The 21,789-nt window shown below is 43.4% G+C and overlaps 1 protein-coding gene across 9 annotated transcripts in view; it reads right to left on the bottom strand.

The window, feature by feature from the left end:
• Nucleotides 1–21,789, bottom strand: part of TRERF1 (transcriptional regulating factor 1) — a 99,002-nt gene that overhangs the window by 4,586 nt on the left and 72,627 nt on the right. For 4 of the 9 annotated variants that reach the window (XM_040553298.1, XM_040553296.1, XM_040553299.1 and 1 more), the window contains 9 exons: nt 16,118–17,766; nt 15,454–15,503; nt 14,539–14,689; nt 13,351–13,599; nt 9,554–9,923; nt 7,536–7,596; nt 6,594–6,733; nt 5,771–5,874; nt 4,498–4,573 (listed from right to left, as the gene is read on the bottom strand). In XM_040553298.1, the coding sequence (XP_040409232.1) occupies nt 4,498–4,573; nt 5,771–5,874; nt 6,594–6,733; nt 7,536–7,596; nt 9,554–9,923; nt 13,351–13,599; nt 14,539–14,689; nt 15,454–15,503; nt 16,118–17,497 (2,581 nt within the window). In that variant the 5' untranslated portion in view covers nt 17,498–17,766. The remainder of the gene's footprint in view (nt 1–4,497; nt 4,574–5,770; nt 5,875–6,593; nt 6,734–7,535; nt 7,597–9,553; nt 9,924–13,350; nt 13,600–14,538; nt 14,690–15,453; nt 15,504–16,117; nt 17,767–21,789) is intronic. The other 5 variants (XM_040553301.1, XM_040553302.1, XM_040553303.1 and 2 more) reach the window with 3 other exon arrangements.

Here is a 21,789-nt window from a genome sequence, read left to right as displayed (position 1 = left end):
CTTATGCCTTTTTTTTTAAACTGCTGTAAAGTACAAAGCTGATGTTTTCATACAACTACCATCATAATCCCAAGGTCTCAGTCTAATGGATAAGTATCACCACAGAGCTCATCATTTTATATGTAATGCTTGTACTGCCTCATTCCCATATATGCCACTTTATATTCAGCTTCTCAGAAGTTCAGCTGGCGTTTTGTTCTCCAGACAGCAACTCTCAAAAGGTCCTTTAGCAGCTGTTCACTTGTATGGCTTGAGGTAAGACAAATTCTTTGTGATTGAGGCCACAAGTAGACAGAGATGGTATGGCAGTGTGGAATACGTGCAAAGTGCTTCCTGATCAATGGATTAATGATTAATGGAAGCTGTACATAAAGCTTTCATATATTATTATTCTGTTTGCTTCACCAACCTAACTGCCCATGAAAATGTGAAATCAACACTTAAATTGAAATGAATTTGTGCTTCCTCAGTGTCGGTCCAACAGAAGGAACACGGAAGTGCTCTACTGCATCAAGCACCAGTGTCCTGATTGTAAGAGCAGGCGTTACATACATTAAAGGAAGGATATGCAAGAAGCCATAAGGTAAATGCCTTTGAAATGACTCAGAGAAGATTCTACCACAGTCTGAGAGTAGCTGAAAGTTTCATCATTAAAAGAAATCCCTAATATTCCTGTCAATGTTACCACTCTCCATAGAAATGCTTGCCTCTGCACTGAGCTCAATTAACTAGGGCTTGGCACCATGTGCGGTATTGAACTCTGCAGGTTACTTATGTCTGTAAAGAATATATACATTTTTCATTAACTGCAAATGTTTTGCTTCTCAGTGTCAATTCCCAGGCTCCTAAAAGCCCAGAGCAGGTATCTCACCACGCCGTTATATACTGAAAACTCCAAATTAACTTTTCTGCAGCCTGTTTTCTGTAGGCTTTTCCAGTACTGGCTATAAGCACGCATTAGTTATTTCCACAGAGATTTACGCTAAAGCTCTCTATCTAAGTGTCAGAGAAAAGCACTGGCTTCAAGCTGCAAATTTTATTTATTGTTACCACCCAAAGATCTTTTTGCTGACACACTGCCTTGCCATCCTTTCCATCCCAAACCAGTGCCATTCCCTTTTTACAAAGCCTGCCATTCATTTGCATTTACCCTCCTTTTGAGCAGGAGTAAATGCACTGATCCAGTCCAGGGTCCTGGTCTACTATACTAAAACATTTTAGAAAGCACGAAAACACCAAAGGATGGGTTTTAGTTTTCAGCAAACCTCTCCAGTCACCCTCTCCTGTCTCTACCCCGCTCTCCAGAAATAATAATAATAAAAATCACTTCTATGAACTAATTTTATTGTACATCTATGGAAAATTTAGGCCTTACAGAGTTTCCCCAATAGCTATGGTATTAGCAGAGACCCTTATACGATTACGAGGGTTAATTGGAAGTAACCTAATTAATAGAATAAATCCTGTGTAGGAAAAGAAACAGAAGAAAAGCTGTTTTTAACTCTGGTTGCTGGGAAACCGCTTTTGCTCTTGTTAGCTTGAGGGAGATACACAGAACGTGTAGAGAGAGATCTGCAATGCAGCAAGAAAGAATTTTGGACTTTGCAATACAGATCAAATTTTAAAGCTGATCTTTACGCTTAGAGATTTATTATCTATTTTATCTGCCATATTAAAATACCAGTTTTGAACTGACTGAAAAAAATACAGTCTACGGACTGGGGGTCTTTAGGCCCAATCTGTGGGTTTCAAGGGAACCACACCTCCACCTGTGAGCCCCCTTGAGAAGCGGCTCAAATCCATTACATTCAGCATACACTGGGTCTGATCCTCACACCATCACAGTACCTATCAAAGTTTTCAGACTGCCTGAAGTGCTTTATTTCAGACACCACTTCTCCAGTCTCAAGTTGTGCCAGAGGAGGTTCAGATTGGACATTAGGAAGAATTTCTTCATGGAGAGGGTGGTCAAGCACCGGAATGGGCTGCCCAGGGAAGCGGTGGAGTCTCCATCCCTGGAGGTATGTAAGAGACGTGTGGACCTGGCACTAAGGGCCCTAGTTTAGTGCTGGGACTCAGCAGGTTAAGATGATGGTTGGACATGATGATCTTGAAGGTCTTTTCCAACCTGGATGATGCTATGATTCCTGAAATTCTCACTGCATGACAACTTCAGACCTAAGAAATTCTGCTGCTCAAATGAAAAAACATTCAAACATCTGTAAAAGCACTCCTCTTGTACAAGGTACGTGCTCCCTCTCTCTTCCCTAATACACCATCCTGGCAGATGGCAAAGCATTAAGACATAGAGGTTAGGGTGTTCTTCCAAGCAGCCCTAGGTCAACATGCCCAGCTCTCTTGGTGGACAACAGAAACGTTTGAAGTTTTACAACTTGCTTCCCCTCACAAACCAACAGGTTTCAAGGACAAAGGTTTCACTGGCATCCCTGCCCATGGCAGGGGGTTGGAATTAGATGGTCTTTAAGGTCCCTTCCAACTCGAGCCGTTCTCTGATTGTAAGGTGAGCTATCGCTCACATCCTTGTTCTAGGGCAATGCATAGGATGAGTCCGGATATTTATTGTTTGTGGTATCAGCTGATCCTCATGAGTCAGTGCCATGCTCTGTTTTGGTCTACTCCTGCTTTAACAGTGGCTGTGCCTGTTAGCTGTGATTTCTGAATACAAGGCAGAAAGCCCAAAAGAGTTAACTGAAACAAATGCAACTTGAAGTTATATAAACTATTCACACACTAGATTTTGAGAAATCCACATATGTCTTGAGTGCCTGATTATCACCACACAAAATCTATTATTCAAGAGCTGCATGGTGCTAGAGCTGAGCTGTCAGCATAAGTTGCAATCACATGTTGCATTCAAGAGCACTAGTAAGTAATGCTTTCTCTCGTCATTTTATGGCAGTGAAACCCAGGGTGGTGAGATTTTGTTTCATGCTGTGATAAGCACACAAACTTCCTTTCCTGCTTAAGAAATAAGTTACATATTTCTTATACTACTTATAATACTGTTACTCTAATGTCCAGAGGTCTCTGCTAGTTAACAACGATTAGCGTCATCTCATGTGAAAGATGAAATGAAAGTCTCTCCTGGCTCCTCCCAGCATCACAACAGAACACTTTCTGAAACTACTGTGAACTTGCTTCAGCAAAGACTATCCCTCCTCTGCCACACAGGCAGTATTTTCTCATCTGTTCTGCCAATTCGATCTCTCACTGAGGACGAGGCTGCTGGGATATCCTTCATCCCCCTACTCTCCTCCCTTGGATCGCATCACACATATGCTTTGGTGTTATCTCTCCAGACACGAACGCTCAGGGACCTGGTTACAGCTCCTGTCTGACATCCTCCTCCTCCAGCCAGCTCCATGTCCATTCTTAGGACTGCAATGGAGCTGCCTTCAAAGGCAGTAGGCATCTCCCGCAGCCAAGACTTAAACCTGACCTTCACCTTTATTCACTCCTGTTATCAGCTGCCATCAGACATGTTCCTGTACTGGTTCTCAGGCCCTGACTAGGAGTTCTTTCCAGAAGACTCCTTGCTACTTGGGAATCCCTGCAGTGAGCTGCTACAGCCAGCAAGTGGCTTGTTTTTGTACTTATGTGGCACAATGACTACAACTGGAAATGAGTATATGGCCCTGAATATTCTGACTGACTGACCACCAGAAGATTCTCAGCTTGTTTCCTGCTGAGCCTAAACTGGAGGTAAAGCCTCAAGTCCCTTATGTAAAACCCTACTCTGTGTCAATGCAGTTGTTAGTCACTGCAAAGCCATGAGCAATTATATGGAGGGCTGCAGAGGAGAGATGTGTTACCTTGAGCTATGCTTAAGTGACAACACTGAAGCCCAATAGCTTAACGCCACCCTGTGTATGTCACAGAGCACTTCCGCCTCAAAACCAAAATGAGGTTCTTGCTGTGTTTGTTAAAGCTGTCACCATCCCAAACCTGTTTCTTTTAGGCTGTATCCATGCCAAGAGAGGCTCTGTAGTCAGCACTAAGACACTAATGAGAGTTATAGCACTGTCTCTTTGGACGGATGCTCATGATTATCACATTCCCTTATCATGCACCATCACATCAGAAGAGAAAGGCATGACAGCAGACAGTTACACACCACAGGAAGAAGACCTTATTGCTATTAAATCATTCACGTATGAATAGCAGCAATTTTAAAGGAAGATCAACAAATTAAATTTTAGTTAAAAGAAAAAAGAAAATCCTCCAGGCAGTTTATAATCTGCAGAAGCCTACACAGCAACATGACTACAAGGTTTCTGTCTATCATTAGTCAGGTAAAACTACCAAACTCGTAAAGGCTCTGGATGTACCACACAGCGCTGTCCACACTGCCCTCTGTCAGAGGCTGCCATCCCTGCAGCAGACAGCAGAGAGAGCAGTGCGATTCCACGCACCGGACTTGGATGCCAGCCTCGGGCTCTGTGTACCAGCAGATGCAGAGATCACAAGGAAACCTACCGGCGTAGTGGTAATTTGCCAAAGGATGACACTTCAATCTCACTGGCTTCCTCAACAGCAGCTTCTCAAGAGTAACCTAAATGAATAAGTAGAAGGAAAAAAAAAATACGGAATTAGCACATGCAGTCAGTTGCTACATACAACTGCATTCAGGAGACTACTTGGTAGGATATTAAATAAAATTATTATTTTTTTTTGTCACACAAAACTCACACCAAATTACTCCACGGTCCATTAACACTGTGGCTCACATAAGAGCACCCAGTGCACACCTGTCCAGCCTTCATTAGCACAAATGTGGCTATTACTTAGCAACTTCCAGCAATTCCCTCCCTCCTGATTGCCACAGACAAATACGATCACAGTGTTTAATTTGATATTATTAATTAATATTAATATTTAATGGTTGATTTGGTAGCATTGTTTTAGAACACCTGTTTAAGTCACCATCTGTCAGGAATGACAACAAGTAGAGTTAATTCTCCTTTGGATCAGGGAGAAAGATGATTTGTGGATTCCTGATTTTTCTTCCCCCAGATGATGCATATTCCCATACAGCAAATGTCAAATCTGACAATACGACTCAGACACCTGTCTCAGAGCCCCCCAGATACAGCTAATGGAGCCTGACGAAAGTGGGATGCAAGTTAAAGGACACCATGTTAGACTATCTTGTGAGATTCATTCCAGCCCCGTGTTCTGTTGCATTTTATTTTAAATTGGCTCTCCAGGATCTGGGGCAGGACCTTGTCTTTCCTTAACGCTGGGCAAAAGGGATGTTTTGCCTTAGCTAGTAATGTTTCCATCACAAAGCTAACACAAACATTTGAAATGCATTATTTATATGAGAACTGTATGCGATTACCTCACAGTACCAAACAAATAAGTAGATGTGATTGTTGCTTAAAAAATAAATAAATAAATAAATAAATTTTATAAGGGCTAGAAGAAGACTAAGCTCTCTGTGACCACAAAGCCTGTGAAATATCAGGTCTGGAGAAAGCACTGGGAGACAAAGCCCCAAGGCTATAAACTAAGCAATCTTATCTATCTGAAATATACAGTAAGCCTTCAAAGAGGGACTGCTTTGAAATTTAAATTTATTAAAGAATGAAAGGGAAAAGTCATTCCCCAAAAATGTTACAGGATGCTTAAAGCATCGCTGCTAATCAGTCAGAAATCTCTTTTTATATAACCATATCTAAATCCATTTAATAAAGCACGCTAATTTATCTGAGAAGAGGATCATCTCTCCCGTTTCAGCTTATCTTACCATAATATCTCCTTTTGCCTCAAAGAGGGAGTGCAAAGCATATTCCGAGTTAGTTCCTCCACCAGGTAACACACTGGAACAACTCATATTTAAGAGGTCTTCCACTGTTAGAAACAAGTCAACATTTTACTGCTAATACTGTACCTGTCAGTTAAACAACCCGAGCCAACGATTCTGTAACTACAGACAACTTAGTTGAGGGCAGCAGCTTTCACATTTTCCCTCCCCAGGGTAATTATTCTCCTGGTTTTAGGATCACTTACTGAGGAGGGGACGTGACTGGATTTTCCGAGCACGTCCCTGGGATGTGATGGAGTATTATAAAGCCAGAGGCAGAGACCTGGCTGTGAGCAGTGGCTTGCACAGATACATATGGTCAGTGATGCTGCTGCACCAAGAAAGCTCCAGTCAGGGCAGAGGAACAGAAATGAACCACACTTGAGCAGGAACAAACTCTGTTCAGGGCTGTAGTAATCAATAAGACCATCAAATTTCATCTCTGTTATGGTCCCAGGATAGGCCTAGGAACCAAGAGCTGCCTCTCACCTGTGATCTCTGCCCTTACCCCAGGCAGTGCAGTGCACAAAAATCTCTTCCAGGCAATAACCTTTCCCTGTTGGCTGCCAGAGAAAACTTCAGCCACATTAAAGGCCCAGAATGTTGCTCTGAATCTGTAACATGCAGTTCTGGTCTTCTGCCCTGAGTTCTCAGTAATTAACACTCTCTTGAATCTTTTGTACAGTATACAAATGAGAAATCGATGGGAATTTCTTCAGCAGACACAGGGTGATGTATGGGCGTTTAGAACAGCAAGTCATCATACCCCTTTGTTGGAAGACTTTGTTCTCCAGTTCTGGCCATGGTTTCCAAACCAAAGTAGCCTTGTGCACATCTTTGTCCATTAGCAACCTGTCCTGCAGCTCAGGAATATCAGCCTGGAACCTGGACCCAATATTGATTCGTCTATAAGAACAAACAAACAAACAAGTATTCGACTATGCAGCATGCAGAAAAAACGGAAGTCACATTAGTGTTCATTTTGTTCCCAACAAAACTTTTATTACACTGGAGCGGCAGGAAATTGTGTCAGACTGCTTACGCAATGCTTTACTCTCAGTGGGATAAGTATTTTGAATATTAGAGAGAACTGATCTCTTGGGGGGAAACCAGAATTTCCATACACAATTTAAACTATATTGAGACACTATACCTTACAGATAAAGAAAACCCAAGCTAGCTTATATACGTGCTGAGTAGCAAAGAGGCTAGATGCAGGACATGCTAGCCTTCTGTTCCACAGAGAATGGCACTCTTTGGCAGAAAGCAGAGACATTACTGCTTCGGGAGGGGGGTAACGTTGTTTGCAGACTGCCCTGGGGAACCTACCAGATAACACCTCTCTCCAAAGCTCCACAGACAGTACCTACACACACACACACACACACATATATATATATCTATAATAGCAAAAGTACTGGAGCAGCATATGTTCTCCTCGTGACCCTTTCTCCAGCCATCATTAACCGTTTTCCACCTTCAGTGGCTCCCACCAAGCCTCTCCTAGCATTTCAGAACCACGACACCCACATCTCCCACAGGCACTTTGCTCCTCAGCCACCACGCCGAGTACCCTTAAATGCATCCAGACCAACATGCATTCAGGCAGCCGAACGCTACCTGCCCAGTTCAAAATATTTCAGGGCACGCACTCTAGGCTGGAGCTGGTCTATCAAAGCAGTGACAAAAGCAATATTGTTTTTCTTACGGTTCAACAGTCTGTTCTCCGGGCCCAGGCGTCACTGGAATGACACTTCCATCAATACTATCTGAAACAGAGATTGGAGTGCCGGTGTTTAGAACATATTTTGGTAACAACAGTATCCCTGCTGATGCTCCACCTCCCAGGCTATATTGCCACTTTCCTATTAACATCCTGCAGGAATTGGTGAGACATCAGGGTACATCTGGGAGAGCTAGCAGCACCTGGGATGTGTCTGGCTCAAAATTACCTAGTTCCTGCATAATCAGGTGTATTTCTCATGTAAAAGAGTAGTCAGGCACAATACACAGGGTTAGTAATAGCTGAGGGGCTAAAACAAGTTCACTTTAAAGCACACAACCATCAACAATGACTAAAAGTTCTCTATACTCTGCTGGTCTGGAGGAGAACATTAGTCAGGATGGTAAAACAGCTGAATACAAAGAACACACAATGCTTTCACAATGCTTTAGGTTCCTTAAAGCAATTCTTATTTTGGCTTTGGGAGCTGTAGCTCTGCAATACCTCCCCGCCACCTTTGACTGTTCCCATTAATGCTGCATCTTCGATGTACCTTCATTCATATCTACAGCATCTTCTGGCTTGTTTGCCACACAGTCTTTCCCCCTTTCAGAAAAGCTATTGCTTTAACTCTTCCTTGCTCTCTCCCCTACCTGACCTACTATTTTGTCCTATTCGACTCAAAACCATAACCTCTGCAAGTCAGAAGTGCTGATACTTCAACTGTTCTGAAAACATCCTTTCACTGAAGCACTGAGAACATCTTTTGTGAGATGAAATGATTTTGTAAATAATTCTGCATCAAAATGCAACTCTATCCTCCCCCAACCCTCCAGTCAGGAATTTCCATTTTGCTTCGGTTTTTGAGGAAACTAACAACTAGATTTTAATGAAGTTATGAGAAGATGAAAGGTTTGTGCACAGACTACTTTCCTGAAGGTGGAGATGACCAGTCCCGATTTCTAATTTCTATTTCCCAATTTTCTCCAAAAAAGAGCAAGCAGACAGAAAGGAAAACATAAGATAAATCTGCGAGTCTACTCATGCCTACCCCAAAGCATGACAGGCTATGGCATTTACCCTTGTTGCCTCCAACAAAAAGCCACCCAGCATGTTTTTTCATCATTTGAGGGGCACTGGTGTGGTACTGCAGCACAGAAAGAAAAACAGGGAACCAAAACCACATCAGCACTGGTTACAAGAGTTTGTCACATGCTTGTCTCCCAAGCCAGAGTGGTTCTGATGAGAGGACAGATAGGTTACCAATCTCCAAGAGAGAAGTGGGAAAAGTGACAGGAGCTTCACTTTCTTTGGATTGCAGGACACAGGTGGTGGCCTGCTAAGTAAGATTTCAACTTGCTCCTTGCATTTTCATGCTAATAACCTGCTCAGTTTACAAAGCTAAGAAGGAGCTGAAAGAAGGGCAATGGGAGCTCTATGGCATTGCTATGATAGCACAGGCAACTTCCATCACAAAATCTGGAGTGACTCAGGGTACAGTTACCACCTCCTTTCTACCGGGAGGCTTCTTCCATTCTATTACGGAAAGGTTACCCTTTCTCAATATTCAGACATACAGACTACCTAAATCGTTAAAGGGAACAAATGTCATGCCCATGTTTCTACCACCATGATCAGGTATGATTAGCCACCTTTTCTTGTGAAGCACCGAAGAAAAACAAAACCCCAAGGCCCAAACTAAATCTCTTCCCTCCACCTCAGACAGCCTTGCTGTATGGAGAGGCACAGCAGTCCTTCCTGGAGGCAGCTGACGGTGAAAGATCACGGCCTTTCTCACTGGTTAGGCCCCTCTGTTCACTTTATGCTTTTAACACCACCTCTCCCAAATCCTATGCAAAAACACTGAGGAAGATGGACTCGTCCTGTGACGTAACACAACCAGCCACACGCGTGCTCACACGTAAAATCCTCAGTGTGGTACCACCAGGAAAGAGCTCGGCGGTGTCTGCTACACGCTGCCCCCCTGTAAACGTAACACTTACTGGAGCGACACAGGAGCACCCGTGGAGTAGGTGTGAGCGGAGTAAGCGGCAGCTGAGCGTGCGAGGTGCTATGAGATGACGTGATGACGCTGCTGAAGAGCCCGGACCCTTGCCGAACGGGACTAAGCATCGGTGGCGGAGTGTAGGGGGGGAGCTCATGCGGCCGGTCCAGCAGATGATCTCCGAGGACGCGGGGAGAGCGAAGCTGACTCTGGTACAGCATGGCACCGGAGTGGGACATGCTGAAGTTGAAGGAAGGAGGAGGTATGAAGAGAGGTTCGGGTCTATGCCGATACTTCTTCTTGTCCTGCAACGGTTTTAAGTTTTCTTCCAATTTTGAAGCACTTTGATGAGGTTTTTTGCTGATTTCCTAAAGGAAAACATACAGAACTGTAATATTTAGCCATGCTTACATGTGGTTTGCATTGAACACAGTTCCCTACAGCCTAGGGCACAGAATACAGCCACAGAAATGCTGTTACCAGCAGGCAGTTATTCAGGTACTGGTCAGTACAGTATCTGGTCCTACCCAGAAACCACAGAGGAAAGAGGAGAGCCAGGAAGAATTACCCTCACCTCCCACAGGGATCCCTCTGGGTCAAGGCAGGGCTGAGCTGGAGGCACAGACCTGGAGAGGCTGCAGCCAGCTTTTGAAGGTGCGAAGAGCAACCCTCTCTGGCCACGAGTCTCCCACACCCTTCAGCTCCACCTGAACACCCTGGGCACTCCAATTTGCACTGAATACACAAAGGCTATTGCAAGTTGCTTCACTATCCAGCCACGGTTTGTTAGGAAGTTTATACGAGATGTTTTCCAATGCATTTATTTTGTTTGACTAAGAAGGACGTATGAGCTCAGTGAAATTACTGCAGCACTCAGCAGCAGGAAAGGAAGAAAAATGTAATAAATTCAAATTCTTTGCCTCTTATCACTACATTCCCATCAGCTTGAGTACAGTCCAGCTGCAACAAATCCTAAATTTAACTCTCTCCTCTTGGAGGAAAAAAAGGGTAGTAGATAACCATTTGGGAAATTCAGGCATTCAAACACTCCTCAAATCTGAAGGTTAAAAATCATTTAACACTAAATCCCTAGAAATCACAGAAAGCAGAAGATACAAAAGTTGTGCAAACCTAGGATCTGGATATCCTGAGGGTGGGTAAGAAATAGGTTTCAGATTATGCTTTAAAAATGTACAGAAGCTGGTAGATGAACACAGTAGTAAATACGCTGCTTTAAGGTGTACAGATTGGAGATCTAAGGATTAACTTCGAAAACGGAAGAAAATTTTTGACAGACAAAACAGGGTTACTCCAGAATGTCTGCATCATCTATAAGTACTATTACTATGTAAAAGAATTACTACCATGTATGTTTATACAATATATATCTTTACACCATGGGTGGTTCCTGAGAATCACATTCACCCAATAAAAACCATGTTAAAGAAGCATTAGCACTGTCACCCTTTATCCCTTACATTAATGTGTTCCAGCTTGTGGAAATGTTTTTGATTACAGAGGTCCTGTCCTCTCTGTTAGATCATGGCTGTATCCTCTCCAACAGCTGTTGATGGTTTTGCTCTCCAAAAAAAGTTAAGTTTCAGAAAATTTTTCATTTAGTAGAAGGAAAGAGTGCAGCTTTACAGAGAATTTTATAGATAACGAGCATTCAGAACAGCAAGAGGGTGATGGTTACTTATAATCACAGACAGAGCCCATCACAATGGTGAACATTTAGCGTTCACAGAGGTGAAAGTGAAAAGACTCTAAACTTAACAAAACAACAACAAACTAGCAACCCCCCCCCCACACGCACAACAATCCCCCCCCCAAAATGTAAGTCCAGATCTATGTCTTTGATTAAAGGCTTGTTTTGTTCTGCTCTTTAAATGTGAAAGAGCTGGCATTCTTCTCACTAGTGTAAAATCAACTAACCAGCCAAGATGACATCTCAAACAGTTAAGTACACCTTAGCCTCACTACACCAACACTACTTTCAAAAAAGACCACACTGAATATTAAAGGAGATCTTGGTGCCCGTGGATTTTCAGTGCAGAATCACCTCAACACTTCTCTGAAGCTCCAGAAACTGATGTCCATTATTCAAGAACTTATGCTTCCACCTGGGCCCTGCTGCCCCAGCTCGACAAATCCACTCTGGGTAGACCCTGATGGACCTCACTTGACTGCTGGGTTCACCACACCCAGCATCCTATAGTCTTGCTGAAAACTTACTTCCTTCTGCTGATTGACTTCTACTGATTCCGTGAATTTGTGAGCAATTTTCTGGACAGCTCAAAGCACAGTGCAAATGCAACACGGTTTCAGTTCTTTGGTTAAAGAAGAAAATTAGAGTCTCCAGTGGCACAATCCCTTTACAGAAGAAAAGAGAACTGCAGATCTTCTGGTGTTTGAATGTTTCCAGTGCTGCTACTTAAATAAAAGACAGGATCTAGGATCTAAATTCAGGAAACTGAATTTAATTTGCTTGGGCAATAACAAAGACTACCAAGCTTAATTTTGAGTGAATGAACATACATTTAGCCAAACTCTGGCAGATTTAATCACAGTCACTTTATAAACGTTGCAGAAATACACAAGCCCAAGCCACCTACTCTGATGTCTCTAGAGAAGATCTCCCACTCAGAGCTCATGGATTCAGAAAAGACTGTCCCTTTCCTCTCCAGAAACTAGAATAGAAAAGAGAAACTGCACTGGCAAGTTACAAGCTAAGTACTGTGAGATGCTGGTTTCCACAGTAGAGTGGAAGTTTATGTGTAAAATCTCCATCTGATAGGAAGAGAGTAAAGATTTTCTGTGTATTTAAATTAGCGTGCATGTCTGAGTGAAGGCTGAGGGGAGGGTAATAAATATACAAATACTACAAAGAGCCACCCACGATGGTGCATGCTGTCCCCTCATTTAGCCATCTGACTAGTGAGAAAATAAAAATCAGGGGAGTATTTCTCCACATTATTATATAGATAATATTATATATAAGTAGAGTACTTATACTCCCCAGTAATCCCTTATCATGGCATTGTCTGCGAGCATGGATTCAAAAGAATGAGCAGCATCTATTCCTGCACTGGAATGTGAACAAAATGATACTGCTTGCTCCAGGACTCTTCAGGAAAACAATAAAGAGCGTTCTCACATCTCATTCAAGGGGCTCATCAGTTGCTCGTGCTACTTGACAATTTCAGTTTTATGAGCGAAATGAAAGCACTAAGCACAGCTATTTTTCCTATGTCAGAATTCCCAATGATTAACCCTTAGATCTGATGCATGCAGAAGGAAAGGGAAAAATGACTTCATTTTAAAACTCTGAGTCAGCAAGCTTCATATTGGCTTAGAGCACGCACTAAGTACTGCACAGTGCCTTCCTATCTACAGCTGAAATGAGAAGCACATATATCTGACTCAAAAAACAGGAAGAAATAAAACTGCTGAATTTAAGCAATAACATAAAAACAAAGCAGCCTGAAAAGGAAAAAACAAAAACAGTAAAAAGATACTAAATCCCTTTGTTCTAGTGGGATAAAAAGAGTATCACATTCCATTTCAAATGGCTTATTTCAGCTGAAGTCTTGATTCCCCAGTAAAGAGAAAATTAGTATTTTCAAAGGACCAAGGAAAAAATGATACGATGCCACGGCCTCTTTTTGTTTTTTTTAGGCATCATTAGGATCCAGAAAATACTCTAAAACACGGGCATTTTAGAACACAGCAGCACTATAAGCAAAGGGATTTAACAAGCACAGCACAGTTAGTGGCAAGAAATGCAGCACTCACAGAGGACGAGCAGGGGTTGGCCACTTTTGGACTGCACGGTGGAGAGTAAGTCATCTTCACGAGAACGGGCATCTCATCATCTGACACAGAGTTGGCAGGCTTGTCTTTGACTGTGGCAGTGCTGGCAGAGGGCTGCGTGCTGGGCTCAGGTGACAGAAGCTTTACAGGGACAGACACTGGCATGATGATGGGCGCGAGGCTATCCACCTCTTTAGGCAGCGGCTGCTGTGGTGGTTTCTCTCCTTCATCCTGTACAGACAATTAGAGGCTTTCAGCCCGAGTGAGGGAGGGCTGCTTCTGGATCGGTAACTACACAACGTAAGCACCGTGGCTGAAAAGAAGTGGCCAGGGTTACAAAACACACAATAGCCTTGCTTCTTGGACTCTGTGTTTGCCTTGAACGAAGTTGGCAGATTACTTGCAACTCCTATACAGGATTTAGCCTCGGTGATAAACAACCACATTAGCATCTTTACAGGATCACTTGCAGAATGGGCAAGAAACAGTGCCCCTTTTTTTTAGATCTCTATAAAGGCAGAATTCCCCATCACCCACCTAAAAACAAAAAGATACAGATGGTGTAACTGTGGTAGCTCTTTGCCTTCCCGTAGTTCTCCCCATCAAGAGAGAATTTTTAAAATATCAGGACGCTGAAAAACTGATTGACAGGCAAGTTATTTTTGTTCAGAACAATTTAAACCCCACATTTTCATCTGTTATTTGTTGATACCTATAGAACTAAAAACACTCGGGAAGAAAGCTGTCAAAGATTCAACAATCTGCTCCTTCAATTAAAGCCTGGGAATGCTTCCAATAAACATCCCTTAGTCATCTAAGTAGTCCAAATGAAAATAAGGAAGACTTGATGTTCCTGATATTTCTAATATAATAAACAAACACAAGGGGAAAAATTCAGAAGCTTGTGCCATGACTTTGTACTGTGTGTTTGTAATGTGCAGAGACACAAAGAGGCACAAACGTTGTTCTGTCCTCTACCACTCTCTCACTTTTAAGCGAGACTTCTGGCCTGTAAATTAGCAGAATTATGTGTATTTCTACTTACACAGGGTGTGACATAAAACAGCGCCAAGGAGAACAGGTTTTCACAGCAAAGCAAAGCGTGGCAAAGCAAGCAAACATCAACATCGAAAGAAGAGAGTCAAATACTGAAGTAATATGAACTGCTACCTGTTTGAAGTTAGGAGATGCTCGTACTCCTCCATGAGATCTCATGTGACCATTCAGAGCAGGCAAACTCTTAAACTCCTTCAAGCATATTGAACACGTTAGCTTGTTCTTCACATCAGCTCTCTCAGGAAGTGTTTCTCTGTTCTGGCCACTATTGTTTGTTTTTTGTTTGTTTGGGTTTTTGTTTTTTAGCATGGAACAGAAGAAGAGACATCAGGTTGGCATGTTCCTTTCATTGCAGAGGAAGCTTTTTTGTTAAGGAAGTCAATAAAATTTTACAGCTAAACGTTTATGAAGCCACAACTAAGCACAGGGTGAGTACTGTGGAATACACAGGTGATAACCTAGGTCAGCTGTTCCCAAGATGGGGAGAAGGAAACTTTCAAGTAGGAACTCCCTCTAACACGCTTTTTATAAGGTGACCTTTGATATGGAAAAGTCTGAGAAGCCGGGAGATCTATTGTGACAGATCTTCACTTCCCCTCTGTGCCAGCACTCAGCGAGTACTTGGATGTAATGCCCCTACTTAGGGCAGACAACAGTGCTGGGGGACACCTCAGCCCTGCAGAGGCGAGACCTTAAGAAAAACAGAAGGTCCCTGCTGCTGAAGATACAAATATAAATGCATCATCGCTCTTCTCTTACAAATGCAACACCGAGTGCAGACTGCTCCCCTGCCTGGTTCTTTTTTTGTTTTGTTTTGTTTTTTTTGGGGGGGAAAGACAAAGCACTTGATTTTATTGCTAGAAGGGTGTGGAGTGTAAAATCACACAAGCTTATATCCACAAAGCTAAAAAAAGATGTTTCTAGAAGAGTAACATCTATGACCTACCCAGAGTGCATTCTCTTCCCTTTAAGCTGCAGCACTGCTTTGTATTTCTCATATTTAAAACCACTAACACAAAAAATTAATACCTTTGTTCTGGCGACAGCGGCTGCAGTCTGCCGTCTGACAATTGCACCTGCTATCAAAAGGAGGAGAGGGAAAACGAGGGGAAAAAAGCAAAAAAGAATTTTTCAGGAAATAGTAATACGTAAATGAACATCCTCACGGCTTTATGCGTGCATTTTGCATATGATTTTACTAATACTACAGGCCTCTGAACTGCGAGCCTTACATGTATCCAGCAAATCAATGCCCCTGTGAGCATGGCTAGCACAAGTTTTCTTGCGCTCACCTGCTGTTCAAAGCCTTCCCTCTGACCCAGCAGTATTACTTTTGGAAACAAGGAGCTAAGTCTTCGTGCACATTCAGGCCCTCAGGCGTTGAAAAAGGAGCAGGAGCACCTTGCTGTAACCAGGTTCCTCCTCCCCTGAACCCGACCCCAAGCTCCCCGAACCCTCTCAGGAGGGAGCCAGCAGCCCCGCAGCAGCGGTTTCATGCTGCTGCCAGCCTGGCCTGTAGCCAAGCCAGTGATGCAGACAGGAAAGTCTGTTACCACAGCTCCCCAAATCGTCCAAGCAATGCCGACTGCTCACATCCTAACTTCCCGGCTCTCCCGCAGCTGTCTCATTTCCATACCTGGCTGCTCTTCTACGGAACAAGTTTGGCTGAGCAGGGGTCTGAAATGTCACCTACCTGAGGCCACCCGGCGCTGGGCGAGTCCTGCTGAGAGCTTTTGTTGTTCAGATGAGCTCCCGAGGGTGGCAAAAGAGTTCGATGAGGGACAGCGTTACCCACAGAGTTGATCTCCGGCCGCACGGGATCCTCCGCTGTCTCTGGTGGCGTGAGGCCGACGTGGGAGTTCAGAGAGGGAGCTCTGCTCTCACTCGGGTATTGCTTCTGCTGGTCGTGCTGCTGCTGCAGCAAACCCTGCGGGTACAAGTGCCTGTACTGCTCGTGGGGGTCCTGGTAGCAATACTGAGGCACCGCTCCCAACTGGATGAGCTGCACAGGATGACTCGGGTCCTGAGGGTACTGGTGGGGTTCGTGCATAGTCTTTGGATCGGGTTCCCGGTGATACGGAGGAAGCTGCAGTTGCATCTGTTGCTGCTGTTGCTGTAGCTGCTGCATGACGGGTTGCGTTTGGTAATACTGAGCTATTTGCATCGGGCACTGCCTCTGCTGCTGCTGCCGAGTTGGCTGTGGCTGCTGCTGCTGGATCTCCTGTATCGAGAGCCGCTGGTGCCCCTGCTGTGGCTGAGCATAGTATTGAGCCTGCTGCAAGTGCTGCATCTGTTGCGGTAGGAGCTGCTGGGACTGCACTTGCTGGACGTGCGTCTGCCCTTGCTGAAAGGCGGAATGCATCTGCATCTGCGATAAATGCTGCTGGTAGTCGTAGTACAACTGTTGGTGCTGCATGACTTGCATTTGCTGCTTTTGCTGTGTGCTTGCAAAATTCTGGTGCGTTTGCTGTGGCACTGGTTGATATCTTTGTACACTGGAAGTTACAGGCTGTTGCTCAACCGCTGGCTTCTGGGACAGCAGCTGCCTGAGCGCGCTGTCACCAGAATTATCCACCATCGTAGACTCAGCGTGCAAAACCTGAGCCATGTTGTTAACTTGAATTCTCAGATTTTGGTTAGCAAATACTTGCGTAAAGGAGTCCAATTTATGCAGGACCCCACTGGTAATTTTTTGCGACCGATTTTCACTGGGTTGCGAGTAAGAATATTGGTATCCGTCGTGAGACTCCCCCTGCCCGAGGGGGCTCCACATTGCGCTTTGATTACTCAAATTGTTCCTCGCTGGGACGTGGTTTCCTGAGCCAGAATGCGTCCATGTTTGTCTAGGTGTATCCATTGACCCAAGACTTTTTGAACCTACAGGCAAAGCTATACTGTCTCTTGAATCTTGGGGAAACTGGGGGGAGAGAGGGGACGCCTGGGGAGCATCCATAACAGATGTCCCGTAACTATGGTTTAGCGATGGAAGGGAGTTCATTTGGTGCTGTTGGTAGTACAAGTTCTCGTTGCTGTTGGCAGCATGGTTAGTTTTATACAATTGCTGGTCCCCCATTTTTGGTCACTTCTGTTCCAAACTTACAGGCACGCGAACCATTGAAATCTCTATGAACCCTGAGATAGCTGAGTGAGGGAGGGGAGGGGAGGGGAAGAGAAGCTAGGATTACTTATAATTCAGCATGTCCGTGTGCATCACAAGGACTACGATTTCCTCCAGTCTGTCAGTAATTCCAAACGCAGACTCCACGTTGCTTCACATCTTCAAAAAATGGACCACAGCGCAAATCTTATACAGACCGGTAATAGGTTCAATGCGCCAGGCACCTGTGGGGTAAGAGGAAGGCAGGGTAAGTGCTGGCTTTCCACATAAACTGTTCTCGTTATTGCCTCAAAGCAAACTGTAAAATCTCCTGGTTCAAAATACGTAATCATATGCAAAATTGTAGCAGCTGGGCTATTCCAGAGCAGTTAAATTACTTCATCTCATCCCATTATCCTGCTTCTTCTCTAGTTCTCTGATAAAATCAGTCTGCCAGACCCATAAAGGCCCATTCTTCTAAACCAAGAGTTATTTCTTCCTGAAGTATATGAACGTTCAAGCCATAGCTGGCCACATATTGCTCTCTTGTGACTAGCTTTAGCCAGACAGTTAACTATCGAGCCAAATCACCTTTTCTAGCATTACGGCTTTCTTGTCAGAAGCAACACATCCATTTTCTAACATAAAATAGCAGACGCCTCCACAAAGGCCTGAAAAGACAGGTAAAAGAAAACCAGGGCTTTGAACAAAGCTGACAGTACTCAGATTAAAAGGACATACAAAAAAAATTTAATTGCCATCCAGGATTTGCACAGAGCCTTCCACAGCTTCTCACAACTTTCAGGGTACCTACAGGAAGCATCCACCACTGGTATGAAAATTAAGCATCACTGAAGAGTAAGATGCAAGACTAATGCTCATTGCTGTGACAAACAAACAAAAACCCTAAAACAAATAAACAAAACAAAACAAAAAAAACACCCCAAAATCACAAGCACAGTTACCCAAATGCAGCTGTGCTTGCAGCTTTCTTTGCTCACCTGTTTGGAATCTGATCAATGCTAAGAGCAAACAAGTCCTTGGAAATCTGTTATGGTCGCTCCCCTTACACCAGAAGTGCTGAATTCCAGCCTCTCCTCTCCTCTCTTACCCTTCTTCAGTTTGCATTATTTTAACAGACTAGTTCATGTTAAATGCAACCATTTATCTTTCTCACCACACAAACTGCAATTCAGAGCAATACTTCACTGATGCCTGTACTGTTTTCAATGAATAGCACAACAACAAAAATACAGTCACATTGCAAGGCTGTTTCTCTATCCCACAACACGAAGCGATCCCTGTGTCTACAATCATCCACATGCAGGGAGGCACAATGTGCCTGCACACACGAGTATGTTTCAACACAAACCGTGATTCTGAACTTGAACAAGAACACAACGATATTAGCCCACAACTTCAACCCTGCCCTTTCACATCTGCCTTTCTACACGTAACGCTTTCCATCAAAGGCTCCTTTGTACCGATGTCCTTACCTTTTTTAACTTAAGAGAATCCTTGATGTGGATGAATAACGTGAAGCCACAGATAAAGACAATTTTAACCATTGCCAGATGCATATTAACGAGTCCTGCGCTAGCAACAGCAAATAAGAGTAATATATAGCTGCGGGCACAAAACCCCTTTTCCGTTGTAGCATAATGTATGACAGAAAACCATAGCTCCCAACGAAGAAGGCTTTCAGTGTGTACAGACAGTTTTTGTGTACACCATCTGCAACCATTAGTATGTAACTTTTTCACGTGACTAATAATGGCAGAGAATAATTGCAAGCTTATTTCCCCTTCCAGAAATATGCATCACTTCGTATTTGCTCTGCACACTCTCCCTTCCAGATTTTTATAGATGTACAATTAAAAAAGATAGGAGTCAACAATGAACGGTCAGCCTGCCAACGGGATTTTTTTTTTAGCCACAACCCAACTTCAAAGACTTCCTATTAAAAGTTATGAAGAGAAACTAAACAAAGCCTGCACAAAGCATTCAAAGGGCATAAAAATAAACACTGTGTGGTATTTCACACTGAAAGGCCATCAACTTTTAGAGGAAGAGGGGATCCTACAAAGGAATATGCATCTCCTTTCATGCCTGCCAAGTTCCGAAAGCTCAGCTGGGACTCTGACCGTCTTTCTCTGAGAACAGGGCACGAGTGGACCTGTCTATATACCTTTTGCATAGGACGTATGTCCTACGTTCGCTTATTGATGGTATTACAGTTTACACTGAGTTCTTCCAGTTTTAGCCATTCTTTTTATAGTTCATGTGAAGTGACAAGCATTAGTCAAAGGACAAGACCTAACAGTGCCACAAACCAATGAAGGAGAGTAAAAATCTTCAGGAGACGATTAAAGACCACAAGAGCTTCAGGGCTCAGGCAGTAGGAGCACTTACTCCTAAAGCAGCAAATAACACGATTTAGCTAGAAAAACGACCCAAGCAGCCAGGCAGACCCCGAACCTCTACCACAGGCAGGAGCACCACGCTGTCAGATGCCACCACCTGCGCCAGCAGCCACGGCAGCTTTGTGGGCAGCTGTTTGAAAGCACACCAAACTCCACTTACGGCACTCTTTCACCTGGGGGTTTACCTCTCCCGGGTCTCCACGTACTGGTCAAGGTGTTCATGTTTGAGGCACAATCAGTAATAAACCAGATCCTGAGATATCAGAATTGTTTTTAGTACCTGAACAGGCTAAAAATCAAGAGCACGATGCTATATGCTGAGAATCTGCAATCAACTTTAACAAAATGCCAACAGAATACATTGTTTGCCGGATTAAAAGTTAATAAGGAGTATTCCGATGCTGTACAAAACGTAATTAAGGCTGTAGGAGCACAAAAGTTAGTCTCTAGCCAAGTGAGAAGCCATTGGCAGCATACTGAACGATTTCTATTTCTTCCAGTGACAGGAAGAAAAGGCTTTTTTTCTCCTTTTTGTTAAGCACTCACTTCTAAACACCTCTAATTGCCATTTATCACAACAACAGCTTACTACTAAATGGTTAAATCAAACAACTCAGCTTCTGAAAGCAGCAGGAGTTTTAAAGCAAGAGCGCTTCTGCAGTTGTGTGTTCCTTTTCTTTCCAACAGTCACTTACGCTACTTAACCTATTACATTTCTGACATTGCAGATATATCCCAATTACGCAATCATTACGAAGAAACATGAAAACAAATGCAAAAGGACAGAAACATTTCTGCAGACTGCCTAGAAAGAGAAATATCCTATTTAATATTATGGATGGAATCTGGACTCAAACTAATGGAAGCTCAATTGATTTCAGCAGAGACGAGGTTTCACTCCAACTCTTTTCTCATCATTTCAGTGTGGTCCCTGTAAGCTGCACAGGCTGAAAGCCACAGACATGCTAAGCTTGCCGAAATGCCTTTACACACGCCGACTGTCTCCCTCTTCAAAACACAGGCAACTCTAAGGCAATACAAGTAATAGTTGCTCCTGGAAGCGCGCCATAATTTAATTCTGGTATACAGAAAATGGAAGAATATTCTGATGTTATCAGTCTTCAATAAAGATGATCCGATTTTACATCCTTCATAAATTATATCACTGGAGAGACAGAAAATCTTAGAGAAAAAGGCAGGCAGCAAAAAGGGGACGATAATTATAACATATTAAAAAAAAGCTCTATCACACAACACAGAACCTGAAATCTGCAGAAAATTTCAACTCTAGTACACAACATACCAAGTCACAGTCACATTTTTCAACTCCCTGAACCCAGCACGAATTTCAGAGCTAGACATCCACACCAAATAAGTCAGTGCTCGCAAGTTGTGCTGGGCGTGGGCTGCAAAAACAGGACCAAATGCCAGCCGACTCCAGTTTCAGAACAAAGTTAATGGAGAGGGATAACAAAAGACTGTAGGCAAGCACACACTGAAGGAAGCAGACTCATTAATAGGCTGTCAAATTATTATGGCACTGATCTAAGCCGTCTCAGTATGCTGCATGGCTGCAAATCAAAATGGAATTGGATCCTATAGTTTCAACTGATTTCAAAATTTTCAGCAATGACTTTACTCAAAAAAATCTACATGTTTTTATAGACGAACTACCAGTTAGTCCAAAAAAGGAAGACTAGATAAGAAGGCAGAAGCAAAAACACACACACACACACAAACAAAAAACCACAACCAAACAACCAAAAAAAAAACAACAACAAACCAACAATTCTTCCACACTCAACTGGCTTCTGCAGGACTGAGCACTTGCAGCTACTCACAAGC

The sequence above is a fragment of the Cygnus olor genome, chromosome 3 (assembly GCF_009769625.2).
Source record: "Cygnus olor isolate bCygOlo1 chromosome 3, bCygOlo1.pri.v2, whole genome shotgun sequence".
Taxonomy (NCBI): Eukaryota; Metazoa; Chordata; class Aves; order Anseriformes; family Anatidae; genus Cygnus; species Cygnus olor.
The sequence above is the reverse complement of the archived record's forward strand: the minus strand, read 5'-3'. Positions and strand labels throughout refer to the sequence as shown.